Source organism: Azolla caroliniana, unplaced genomic scaffold (genome assembly GCF_043228905.1).
Source record: "Azolla caroliniana isolate FFs.n. ecotype wild unplaced genomic scaffold, voAzoCaro1.0.p SCAF_13, whole genome shotgun sequence".
NCBI lineage: Eukaryota > Viridiplantae > Streptophyta > Polypodiopsida > Salviniales > Salviniaceae > Azolla > Azolla caroliniana.
Window position 1 is genome coordinate 17,897,651 of NW_028230448.1, and position 13,407 is coordinate 17,911,057.

The window sequence follows — 13,407 nt, forward strand, 5'->3', positions numbered from 1 at the left end:
CCTCGTAACTACCGAGCAATACGAGCCTATTTCAGATGGCCGGGCCGAATGACCCGCATGTGTCTGGCCTCCTCGGTCACTTCGAGGGGCGACACGTGGCGTCCAAGTTTGGGGGGGTGGGGAGGGTGACACGTGGCATGGCCAGAACATCGAGATTCTTCTTCTTCTTCTTCTTCTTCTTCTTCTTCTTCCTCTGCCATTGCCTCTACTCACTGTCTGCTCTGCAGAGTAAAACCTAGAATCCTTTTTGTTTCTTGCTGCTCTTACGAGGAGAGAGAGAGAGAGAGAGAGAGAGAGAGAGAGAATCTCTCCTTCTTCCAGCTAACGGGTTGTTTACGCTTCTACATATCGCACAAGTCATCATCATTCGTGCAGCATTCGAGCTTCATCACCAGGTCTTTGCTTTGATGAAGCTTTCCATTTTGCTTAGGGTTAAGTTTGCAGAAATGAATGTTTTTTTCTTTTTTTTGGGTCCGTTTCCATCCTTCTACTTGTAGTTAGCTCATTCATCCATCCATTCAGTCAAGAAAGATGATTTCTTTACTTGAATCGTTCAATTAATATTAGGGTCTCCACACAGATCATATTGTAATAATAATAATATCAAAGTAAGCTATGAATATTCACTGTTTCCTGGTGCATCAGCATTTGTGTTTAATCGTGAAAGATGATGATATTAGTATTTTTGAAGAGGGATCACAAACAGAAATGGAGGGATAATGAAACATGATGAAAATGAATAAGGTGAAGATGAAGATGAAGATGAAAAGGGAAGAGATGATATTAGCATGTCTTAAGATAGATCACAAACAAAAATGGACATAAAGAATAACAGCATTCATAGAATACATGAGCAAAGCATAATACATCATAGTGTACCACAACAGCTTGATTCATCTCAGAATCTTGTACCAGAAGTTGTAATTGTGCATCGCAATCACAAGGCTGTATCACCAGAAGTTGTAACTGTGAATGATGATCCTATACTACCAGAAGGTATAACTGTGCATGGGGATCCTATATTACCAGAAGTTGTGACTTGGCATCAGAAACCTATATCACCAGAAGTCCTAACTCTGCATAGGAAGCCTATGCTTATATTACCAGAAGTTGTAACTTTGCACCAAAAGCCTACATCACAAGAGGTTGTAACTGTGCATCAGGATCCTATACTACCAGAAATTGTAACTTTGCATCAGAAACCGATATTGCCAGAAGTAGTAACTTCCCATCAGAGACCTATATCACAAGTATTCTTAACTGCAGATCAGGATCTTATACAACGAGAAGTTATAACTGTGCATCAGAAGCCTATATCACCAGAAGTCATAACTGCACATCAGGATCCTATATTACATGAAGTTAATATCTTGCATCAGAAATCTTTATTTGAATTTGATACATGTGAATCAGTGGTAGATGGTCAGGAATTGTCTGTTAATTCACAAGATAGCATAGAGTCAGATTGTGCCCAGAAGTTGAATGAACGGAAGAAGGTTCAATGGAGTGATGAATGTGGCAAAGAGCTTGTAAATGTCATCGAGTTCAAAATGAGGTATTTGAACCTGTTTTACAGGAAATTTTGCATGTTATTTTGTTTTCAATTCGGATTTATTGATCATGTTTTAAATATCGATCTTGTCCAGATGTCTTAGATTTCGATGTGGAGGTATTGATCTAACTAGAAATTGTAACTTTGTTTTATTATTGAGCTGGAATATAACTAAGTTTGAATTGTGGTATTGCTTAAGTTCAATATCTTTATCTACATGGACAATAAATTCTTCAACAAATTCTTGCTGGTGTACTGTGATCCTATGAATTCTTCATGAAGATAACGAAATATTTTTTGGCTGCACAGTTTAAGGTTAGAAACCGTGCTTCAAAAGCTTATGTCTTAGAGCACGATGCTGCCTGCCGAAGCAGTTCACACCCACAAGCTATTCGTAGAGTGATAGATATTCCACATTGAGTCTCTGATGGGAGGGAAGATTCACCCTCTCAGGAAGGTTGTCCCCTTGTGGAAAAGGTTTTTGCATATAGGAGTTTGGATTTTGTTGAAAGGCCGTGGCATGGCTTTGCATTTTTTTCTGTAGTGAGGATGTTCCTGCATCGAGTGAAATTACTGTTCCCTATGTTTCCAGTTGGTACAGCCTTTTTAACCGTCCACCCACTGCCACTATCCAGCTCTACTGAGGCTAAACTTGATGAAAGCAACAGTAAAGATGATGACAACTGAAATAGAATATTATTTAATTATAGAAATGCTGTGTCAGGCGCACCTGTAAATCAGAATGAACCTGTTACCGAATTAAATACGTGATTGCTAACCCTAAGGTTTGAAAAGAATCGCAGTAAAGTTTAGAGTATGGAGGAGGAACAAAAAAGGCTTGCTTGTTTTCGCAAAGACAAGGCAGAGGAGAGTTATGCCTCTTTAAAGAAGAGGGTTGTCTGTGATGAATCAACCGGAAATTAGCCTAGATTGAAGCAATGTTGAATTATTCTGATCCTTGCATGAGGCATTTTTACACAGTCCTTCCATCATTTTGAACAAATTGAGAACCAACCGAGGAACCATCTGGCTATGAGGGTTACTTATATTCCATAGCCGATAATTTTGTCTTTTGTTGGTATTGAATTCTTTTTGAAAGGAAGATAGAGCCCAATGGATCGCTTACCATAAGAAAAATCCAAATATCTTTCATATATTCAAGATCAAACAAATTTTGTTTTTCAATCAGCTTGGTTTTGTAGGTCTATTAATTGCCAAAACTAAGGGACTGTTGGTCAAGTTACTTAACCTTATACATTGGGTCATGAGACCCATAAGCCAGAGCGAGATGGTTTTTTCTGTGAGAAAATTTTTGGGCCAATAAAATGTGGAGTTTGTTAGAAAAAGGGTTGCTTAATCATCTACTAGTTGGAAGGTCCTGTAAGCAATTCCAGTTGCTATTGGCATGTTGCTTCTGGTAGATTGTTTTGTGATAATTACTGTTTGGATATTCCAATGGACATTTCAGGATCTATGTTAAACATTCTTAGATATAGCAACAAAGCGAACATTTGATATATTAAGCAGAAAAAACCAAAAACCAAAAACCAAAAAACAAAATGGTGATGCTGAGAAAGGGTCATTTTCTTTGGAGGATATGGCCAGTAACAGCAATTCCTTCAGAAAAAACCTCAATTTCTTGAAACTTCACTACTGAAAGCAGTGACAGAATAGGTTGGTACACCTGGGTATTTCTTTATATTGGTAACCAAAATAAAAATGATTGATGAATCAAACGGGCTTTCTAACCAACAGGGAATCAATTCTATGTGCATGAAGTTATGGCCACTGCATTTACCATTGCACTATATTTTATGAAACAAGGAGGGAAATACCACTACCTCTTCAAGTATGCCTATGGCACAGTGTGCAAATAATGGAATATGAAGACCAATAATGCCAATCAAAGGATATAGTGAGAGCTGGACAACAATACAAACACAAAACCTCATGAATCAAGAACCCGCACAATTTTCTTTAGCTATATCACTTCCTCCATGGTACAATAACTCAATGACTACAGTAGTAGGGTATGAACTTCGATACTTGAAAGGAGTTGCAATAAATCAAAATAGCAATTTGTCATGCAGATAGGGCACATCCATCTTGACCATAGCCCCATCACTCTTGTTATCGACATTGAAGGTGCTTCACTTCAAAGTCCTGTCCAATGGGCTCATGTTGAAAAGTCTGTGTCTATCTAAGCTCAGAATGGTAAGTGCTTTTATTTTGTACCCTAGGCAGGTTTACTAATTTAGTTATATTTATTTTGTTTTGTTGTTCTTAAAGATGATATAACATGTAAAGAGATGATCTTTCGTTTAGTCTTATGGGCCATTTTGTCCTCGTAAAAGTTGTTATCTTTTTAACACTGCAAAACTCAAAGCTCACAAAGCTCACAAAGCTCATGGGTGTGAAATAGTGTGAGACAAAGAAATCGACTCAATTGTCTGACGAATGAGTGGCGATGTTGTGTCAATTGTTTCATAGATAATGTATAGAAGAGAATTACTTTCACAAATAATATTATTCTCCAAAAGAATGACAGGGCTCAGGAATTTCCCCTTGCAATTATTTTGTTCCTTTCTTTTATGCTTTCAGTGTATTGGCTCGCTCACTGTTCAGGACGTTGGTGTCTCTGGAGTTCACTTTCATGCCTGAGATAATGCTAACCTCTGTAGGAAATTAGTGGACAAACTTGTATAGATATCTGTCTAATTCTGATCATGCAGGTCGATGAAGATATCTTCTAGCATTTAGTTAACAGTCTTTTTTCTGTCCTTTCTTGTATTCAAATTGTTGGCTTAATGGAGGGGGCCATTCCTATGTTTTTGTTTTCCTTCGCTAACAGTGTTGTCGTTTATGTAATGGACTAATCCTCAAAACAGTGATGATGGAGATTCTGAAGAAGAGAACGACAAAGACGATACAGATTCACATCCATGCACATGTTGCATTCAACAGTGATCAAATATCTTTCTGCCATTTCATATATGATGATCCAGGTAAAGACCATGCATGGAATTCATACCCTGGCTTGTTAGAAGTTTTGAAAGCTAGAAAACTTAATTTGGGTGCAAATGTATGTATATATATATATATATATATGAGAAGGTTGAAAAGCATACTGGTGAAGAATGCATGCAATCAATGCTTCTTAGCTTGTATTAGTGGTTTTGTTCCCATAATTTTCACTATTACGAGGATAGTTTGGTTGAATATGTGGAATGTTGTTTTGCTTATTTTTGGCATGCTAAATGATCACTTTTACAAGCAGCCAAAGATAATGCATGTGCCATTATGCCTTGTATCTATGGCATGTTGTGTGATATGAAACGAGTTTGATACATATGCGATTACATTAAGTTTGTATTAGCATTCAATCCTCCTAGCAATAATAAATCGAGCTAATCTCTCAATTGTGGCAAATCTAACTTGAGACTCCTGCAGTTGTATTTATAGCTGAAATATTAAATACTCATCAATAATAATGTGAACGACTTTGAAGGAACGCATTCAATATCTTGTGTGAAGTGGAGCCGTTGATTTGTGATGATTGATCATGTACTCTCATTGATGAGCCGCTTGACTATACTTCATGAAATTGTAATATGTATATAAAGGTCTTTATAAGCAAGAGAGAAAATAAAATAATGAAATCATTGTTGCGCTATTGCATACGTGTTTATGCTTCCTTGTCTACTTCCCTTCTATCGTTGTGCGAGTGTGCCCCAAGTGAATAATATGTATGACTAAGGGTTGAGCTCGATGATTATGTTCCCTCCTAGCTCCCCTACTAAGTGGTGTTGGTTGTCCACCTTGTATTTTCCTAGTATTTGATCAAGTGTGTGTGGTTCAAGTGCGTGTAATTAGCGAACCAATGGCAAAGCCACTAGTGTAGGCTAAGGTATTCATTGACAAGCGGATATGATAGTGTTGTTTCTTTTGCAAGAATCTTAGGCTCATTCGATTCCTACTTTCAACAATTCTTTGAGTTCAATGGATTGTTGACAAACACCCAATTCTTCCATTTCAATGAAGAAGTCAATGGCCCTTAGAACCAATTATTAAATGCATACCCCAACACAAAATGTTTACATTTGACAACAATGATGCGGAATGGATAGAAGCAAACACGTTTGAGTAGTGGAGAAGGTGATATGAGGGTGGAAGATCAAAGAAGTGAACATTTAAATAGGAATTGGCAAAGATACTTTGATCCTTGCTAGAAATAACAAGGAGCACCAAGAAAACGTCCAACTAGAAAAGGTCAAGAGGAATAGATAGAAGGAAACATGTGAGTAGTGGAGAAGGTGAGGATAAGGTAGAAGTCAAAACAAGTGAAGCTCTCAAGAGGAATTGGAAAAGGGTACTTTGATCCTTGTCATAAAAAATAACAAAGAAGTAGCAGCTCGAAAGCTATTATACTTGAGAGGTGGAATTAGATCCTTCCGCTAGTAAGTTAGTGGAAAAGTGGAGAGTTCTATGAAAGACGGGCTTCTTCCTAACATAACGTAGTAAGTTAGTGGAAAATGAGCTTCGTCCTAACATAACACATTCCAGGATAAATAAGATCTAAATGTTAACCATAGACAAAATAGAACTATAAACTTCAAAGAGAGTAGAATTCCTGTTGTAGCTAGATGGGAAAGTATTGTTGATACAACCGATTCAACTTCATCCATTTAATTGTGTATTGAATCAAAGACATTTTATTGGAATGGGTGTAAAAGAAAACACATCACCACAAATTGGGTGGTAAAAATTTACAAATCCAAATGGTCACTAGTCAAATCAATGGTCAGATTTGGCATCCCCACCTCAACCAAATGTTGCGTAGATTAAAACCATCTTCGTAGCGCAATAATATGCATCAAGAAACCTTGTGAGGAATGCCATATCAGTGAAATACATTAGTGTTGGGGGTAGCTAAAGTGTGGACATATATATGCCATCAAAACCGTACGATACGATTAGAATGATCTTATTGATAAGATTCAAGAACACTGCAGATTACCGAAATTGGAGTTGTGCAAAAAAGTACGAATTTTATTCTGAAAAACCAACTCGAGAGTTCTTGAAGACGCATTTTTTTCAATTGGTCGAGATAGAATTAAGTCTACAACATTCCATATACATATTTGAAAGGCTCAACCCGGAATTTGGCCAAATGGATTTAACAATCTGTTTCAAGCACATTATTATTCTATTTGATGGGAGTGACTCAATGTGTTTGTGATGCGAGAGGCTCAATGCGGGTGGCCGGAAAGCAAAGGAAGGAATGGGCAGGCCGAGATGTCCGGACGGCCGTTTGCGGCTCGAGTCAAGTCTGATTTGTTTTTCACCTATAGGTCCCCATTTTATTTATATATACATATATACGTCCATGCTTTTCTAGAGAGAGGAAAATATGGCCAAATACATACCCTACAAAAACCCTCCTCCCTTGTGTTTCCACATTGTTTTTTCTAGTGAGAGGAAAATAGGCCCCCAGAAGAAGATCCTTGAAAATGAGTTGTTTTCTAGTGAGAGGAAAATAGCCCCCCCCCCCCCCTCCCCGCAACACACAAGAAATAGAACAAATATTGTTTTTTGACGGTTTTTTTTTCTAGAGAGAGGAAAAAAGGAATTGGAACTCCTGCGTTTCTGCTTCTGCTTCTTGTTGCTCTGCTCGATTTTTCCTTCCGTAATGGTGAAACTTCTGATTTCTTCGTATTAATCGTTCCTTCTTCTTCTTCTTCTTCTCGTATATCTGAACCGTTTCATCCTTCTGCAATTTATTCTGCATTTCAGAGCGTTTTCTTTCAGCTGCATTTTCTCTTGTTCATTGTTATTAGTATTGTTCTGCATTTTTAGAGTTTAATCGGAGACGTGTCCGTTTTAAAAGAAAATCTTCGTTAATCATCTTCTGCTTCAATCTTCCGATTCCTAAGAAGAGTAGAATATGCCTATTTTTCTCGTGCTGCATTGTTAGGCTTTAGGCTTTAAGGATTTAATCTGTGATTGTTTTAATATAACTACACGAAGCCTTGTGTGTTTCTGTTCTCGTTAGAAATCTAGTCCTTTTTGCTACATCCTTGCAGTTGATCGCTAAGAAAAACAGAACAAAAGTCTACAAGTATCTCTTCAAAGGTAAGCAATCGATCATCTTCTTATCTACGAGCCTATATCTGTATCTGTTCTTTTTTCATGTAATTCGATTGGAGCGTGTTTTTGGGTCGTGGTGCTCGTAGCTGATGTTGGGGGGAGAGAGTGATGTTTTTTAACATACTTTTTGGAAATTTCTATTTTTGTTTGGTGTTCTACATGACAATCATTTGGATGGATCTGTGATTATGATGTTTGTCACAATGGAGTATGTAACCGTGGTCTGGGAGTTAAACACATTTTGTGTTTGAGCTGTTACATACTATCCAAATAATGGGAATTCTTGGCTTTTCTCGTGAATTTGGAGGCTCTAGGTTTTGTATCTGATGTATTTACATGCTATTTAGATATAATGGAAACCATGGATTTTCACTTTAATTTGTATAGGTTTTGTTTGTAGTGCGTGCTACTTGTACATAGAAAACAAACATATATTCACATGATGTTGTAGGCTAAATGTTTTGTGTTTGATATATTTCACGCTGTTCTCACGGAAGAAATGCATGGTTTTTCACATGAAATTCTAGGTTTTTGTTTGATGTATTACACGCTATTCATATAGAGGAACATTGTAGCTTTTTTCTTGCTTTGGGAGGAAATCTGCTTTATATTTAATGAATTGCATGCTGTTAATATAAAACAATTCAGAATTCATATAATTTGGCAGGACATGTGTTTTTGTTTGTCATTCAAGCTACTCATATTGATAAATAAAAATGGCTTATCATGTGATTTGGGAGTTCTATGCTTGTGTTTGATGTATTATTAGCTATTCATTTGTGATGGGATCGTACTTCGGAAATTGTTCCTGCGACGTTGAAGAAGTCAGCAAGGCCTCCTGGTAGGCCTACAGGTGCCCCTCTTGGTGATAGACCCAGGTAATATTCAAACTTCTGATGCTTTCAAACATTATACATTTGATTTATCATCATAATCCTTGTGATATAGTGAATTGAAGTAGATTTGTTTGTATGGATGACTGTAAATTGTAATTTATTGGTGAACTAAAGCTACACAACTAGTGAACTGAAGTGGATTTGTGAATATGAATATCCTTATGTAATGTATTGAACTGAAGGAGCTTTGTATATATGATGTTCTTATATTGTTATGTCATGAAGTGAAGTAAATTTTTGCCCATAAGAATTTTTCTTGGACTCCTTACATTGTAACGTAGTGAATTGAATGTTTCTTTTGAACTATGAATGATTATAATACCCCTTACATCGTGACATAGTCAGGTGAAGTAGGTTTGAAAGTATGAATGATCGAAATTGTGAGACATTGTGACATAATAAACCGAAGCAGGTTAGCAGATTTGTAAGCAAGCAGGAATCACCATGTTGTTCCTTGCATTATAGCAGAGTTGATGGAAGTAGATTTGTTTGTGTAGATCACTGAGTATTCCATGCATTATAACATGGTGAACTGACGTAGTTTTTTAGATTACCATTTTACTCCTTGCATAATAACCGTGGATGAAAGTAGATCTGGAACTATGGATCATCAGTATAATCCTTGTTTAATTAGTGTACTGAACTGAAGTAGGTCTTGAACAATGGATTATCAGTATATACTCATTATGTTGTGATATAGTGAACTGAAGTAGAATTCTAACTGTGGATCATCAGTTAACTCCTTTAGGAGTGTGTTTGGAGTCTGTTTAAACAAGAAAGATTTTTTAGACCCTAATGCGTAGGATTATCCTCGCTGATGAACATTTTAAAACTTTGTTGTGCTTTTGCAGAGGACCTCCTCGCTTTGAGGGTGGTGATAGACCAAGGTTTGGAAACCGACAAGGTTATCGTGGAGGGCCACCTGGGGTCTGGGTGGTTTTGGCAACAAAGGCAGCGCTCCTGAGGGATTTCAGCCTTCATTTAGAGTATGCCATCATACTATAAATAGATTAAATAATAGCTTACCAGGTATATAGTTGTTTCTAATCAACCAAATCAAGTTTATACGCAAATTGTTTGGTTTTTGCCAGAATGACTGAATGTCTTTGACCATTTTTTGCTAGGGTTGCATATCTTATTTCTAAATTAAACAAATCATATTTCTAGTTGTCTTTTGTTTGAATAAATGTAGGTACATTTTCCCTCTATTTTTAGGTAATTAATGAAATAGAGTTGCTATGTACAATAGCTGTTTGATGCTTTAATAGTGGATGTCAATGCCCATGATCTCTGTAATCTAAGGTTGTACATAGTTTTTTAATTAATCAAATCAAGTTTGTTATGTTCCATTGTTGCTCTACTCTTGGGTTAATAGACATAATAAGAGTTTTATTATGCATTTAGTTGTTTTTATACTTTAATGGTGAATGTCTAATGCCATTCATTGTTCTAAATTCTAGGGGTGTGCTAATAGAGTTTACGATGAATTAAGCAAATCCGGTGTACCGTGCATTTACAATTTCGTCTTTTGATCTGTATTCTTCTAGGTTCGTAGAATAACTTATTAACTAACAAAATCTAGTTTACTATGCATATATAGTTTTTTATATTATATGAATTAATGCCGAGATAATTTTTGCTCTATTGTAGGGTCCTGGAGAGGGAGTTAGGTCAGGTTTCGGGTGTGGCGGAGGATTTGGAGCTCCTCCATCTGGACTTCCTTAGGCACAAATTATTTATTTCATCAAATTTCAAGAAACTGAAGATTGTTGTTACTGTTGAGGAAATTTCCATGTGCTCACCATGGATCTCGGCATTGTAGAATTTTTCCATGTGTTTGGTAACAGATATTGTTACTACTATCTCATGAAAACGTCCATGCTTCTTAGGAAGGTGGATTTGATTGTGCTTGTATTTTCTGAGGCTGGAATGATTTGTTTAATGCTTTGTGCATGTTTTTCATCTGACACAAGTTTTACAAGAAGGATTTGCGTGTTCAATGTTCTGATGCAATCATTTCCTTGTACCGTTCAAGAGAATGTGACACCACAATGTGGATTTTAATGTCTATGTTAGAATGTTTAATAGGTATATGATATGCTTGTTAGAATCATGTTAATAATATCATGTTTGATTTGCTTGTCTGGTGCTGTCAGACGAAAAGGATTGTTAGAATGTCTAAAGACAGTGCTATGTATTACTTGTGGCGGTGTATTACTCGAGAAAAGGATTACTTGTAAGATTCTGACGGTGCTATGTGAATTCAATGTGTCTACATATTGAATGTCTAAAGATACACCCTGTTACTGTGTTGTAAGATGAATAATCATCAGGTCATAAGATGAATCATTGAGGATGTATCTTTATCAAATATATATAGAAATTCATGCAATTGTTTCCAAATATGCAATTTGTTTGATTTATAAATGAAGATGATGTGTACTGTCTTTCTTTTTTCTCGGGTATGAAAGTGTTTATGGTACCTTTTGACTTAAGAATTTTGAAGATTGGTTACTACTTTTCCATGGAGAATAAGGGTGTAGATCATGCTGACTTAGAAAGGGGTCATTGCTTATGTCATTCTCTGGGTTGCAAAGTTTATTTGAAGCGGCTTTATCTTTGACATTTCCAAAAGCTTGTTTGGCTGATTACTTCTTTACACAAAAAATATATATGAATTGACATGGTAACATACTGGCTTTTGTTGTTGGTTACACATAACATACTTGTGAATGCTGGCATGATGTGAATAAGAACGAATCAATAGATCAATAGATTTGGAGCTAAGTAAAATGTTGTCAATTGCAACACTATCCTAAAAACCTAAAGAAAACATGGTTTTGAAGATACAACAGCAGTAACAACCATGAAATAGATTTACATTGTCCTGTCTCAGCACATGTGACAAGCAGGAAAGGTTGATTCAGATTCCATTGTGCCTAAATGATGGCTATGTTGCATCAGCAAGTTGATTGTACAAAAAATGCTGTTCTACTCCTCGTCCTTGACATGATGCCTCATCAGTAAATACATAGAGCTCTTTCCTTCCATATGTGTGACCAATCAGTTAGGAGAAGTAACACATACAAAATAGGTTTCTTTGTCCTGTCTCAGCACATATGACAAGCAGGAATGGTCCGTCGCATTCAAGTGTGGCTAAATGATCTTGGGTCGCATAAACATGGGTTTGATTGTACAAAAAATGCCGCTCTACTTGGTCGCCCTTGACATGGTGCCACATCAACTATACATATAACTGTCCTTCCACCTGTGAGCAATCTGTTTCATAAGGGAATTCAATACATACTGTTGTCAAGGATCTCTCTGCATATCAATGACAAACATAAATCAATTTCTTAATACTTTTTACCAATCTGGTTTATTAGAGTCTCTGTTTCATATGCATATATGATAGAAAAGAAAAGAAGAAATTTGCATAATGAAATGCTTCTTCAATGGCATCTTTATATATTCATATGAGTCTAGCTTATACAATCATTATAAGTTAATCATGCACCGTCCATATCCACAATCCATCCATCTTATATCAATCATGTGTTTCATTTGGATATGCACTGTTTCCAAAAGCCAACCAATACTGAGAAACACAATCATCTTCATATTTGGTTTTTGATCAATGAGCCTACCCTATCCTGTTGGTTTAATTAGGATTACCTAACAGAAGGATATGTGTTCAAACCTAAACAAAGTTTCACACCTGTCGTGTACACATCCAGACCACAACATATTTGGTTACACCACCATATTACCACTGATGAGTACTCTCTGATTGGGATGTAAAACAGGGCAACGTAGCTGAAGGAAGCATACACACAAAACACTTGAGACTAAGCAGATCGATCTAAATCTAGACCAATTCAACTAACATAATAAAGGGACTAAATGATTATGAAGGATTATATCACTTGTACGCTATGGATTAGTATAGAAGTGATATAATCCTTCATAGATATGGATTAAAATTAATAAACATGAATGCTTAGTGTATGGATTACACTTCATGGGTCCTCAACATGAATACTTAATTTATGGATTAGGAAATATGAATACTTAGCATACGGATTAATAAACATGAATACTCAGCATCCGGATTAATATAAATGAATACTTAGTACATGGATTAATAAACACGAGTACTTAGTATATGGATCATACTTCATGGGAATAGATGATCTATGAATCCTTCATAAATATGGATTAAAATTAATAAACACGACTACTTAGTATATGGATCACACTTCATGGGACTAGATGATCTATGAATCCTTCATAAATATGGATTAAAATTAATGAACACGACTACTTAATATATGGATCACACTTCATGGGACTAGATGATCTATGAATCCTTCATAAATATGGATTAAAATTAATAAACACGACTACTTAGTATATGGATCACAATTCATGGGACTAGATGATCTATGAATCCTTCATAAATATGGATTAAAATTAATAAACATGAATACTTAGCATTGGATTACGCTTCATGGGTCCTCAACATGGATACTTAGTTTATGGATTAGTAAATATGAATATTTAGTATTCTGGATTACACTTCATGGGTCCTAAATCTAGAATCAATCTATCTCTAGAGTCAAAAAATGTTTGTTCTCCATCATCACATTTTAAAGCCATGCAAGAGCTGCTCTGCTTTTCTTAAAAGGTATTACATGAAAACATGTATACACAAAATGGACCACACAAGTTTTATATATGAATAAATTCTTATTCTCGGGTTAGAAGGTTGCTGAAGATAGCTCAAATTCTCTCACTCTCTCTACAAAGCAG

At 36.1% G+C, this 13,407-nt stretch overlaps 2 protein-coding genes and 1 long non-coding RNA gene across 4 annotated transcripts; all 3 read left to right on the forward strand.

Annotated features, from left to right (window-relative positions):
• Positions 1–446: 446 nt before the first annotated feature.
• Positions 447–7,684, forward strand: LOC147856473 (uncharacterized). Of its 2 annotated transcripts, XM_087329317.1 has the most exons (3): positions 448–1,555; positions 4,441–4,557; positions 7,636–7,684. In XM_087329317.1, exons 1-2 carry the CDS (start codon positions 816–818, stop codon positions 4,517–4,519), a joined length of 819 nt encoding a protein of 272 aa, XP_087185443.1. In that variant the 5' UTR covers positions 448–815; the 3' UTR covers positions 4,520–4,557; positions 7,636–7,684. The 2 variants fall into 2 exon arrangements, with proteins under 2 accessions (XP_087185442.1, XP_087185443.1); XM_087329316.1 differs by lacking the exons at positions 4,441–4,557; positions 7,636–7,684 and adding an exon at positions 2,101–2,441 and having other exon boundaries at positions 447–1,555.
• A 798-nt stretch (positions 7,685–8,482) lies between these two features.
• LOC147856474 (uncharacterized) lies at positions 8,483–10,537 on the forward strand (the record flags this gene model as incomplete). Its single annotated transcript, XM_087329123.1, has 3 exons — positions 8,483–8,577; positions 9,447–9,581; positions 10,246–10,537. Coding segments are annotated over 3 exons (402 nt in total), but the record flags the coding sequence as incomplete, so codon positions are not given.
• Positions 10,538–12,553: 2,016 nt separating this feature from the next.
• LOC147856475 (uncharacterized) lies at positions 12,554–12,820 on the forward strand. Its single transcript, XR_015530750.1, has 2 exons — positions 12,554–12,600; positions 12,729–12,820. It is a non-coding gene; the product is annotated as an uncharacterized LOC147856475 (long non-coding RNA).
• The last annotated feature ends 587 nt before the right edge of the window (positions 12,821–13,407 follow it).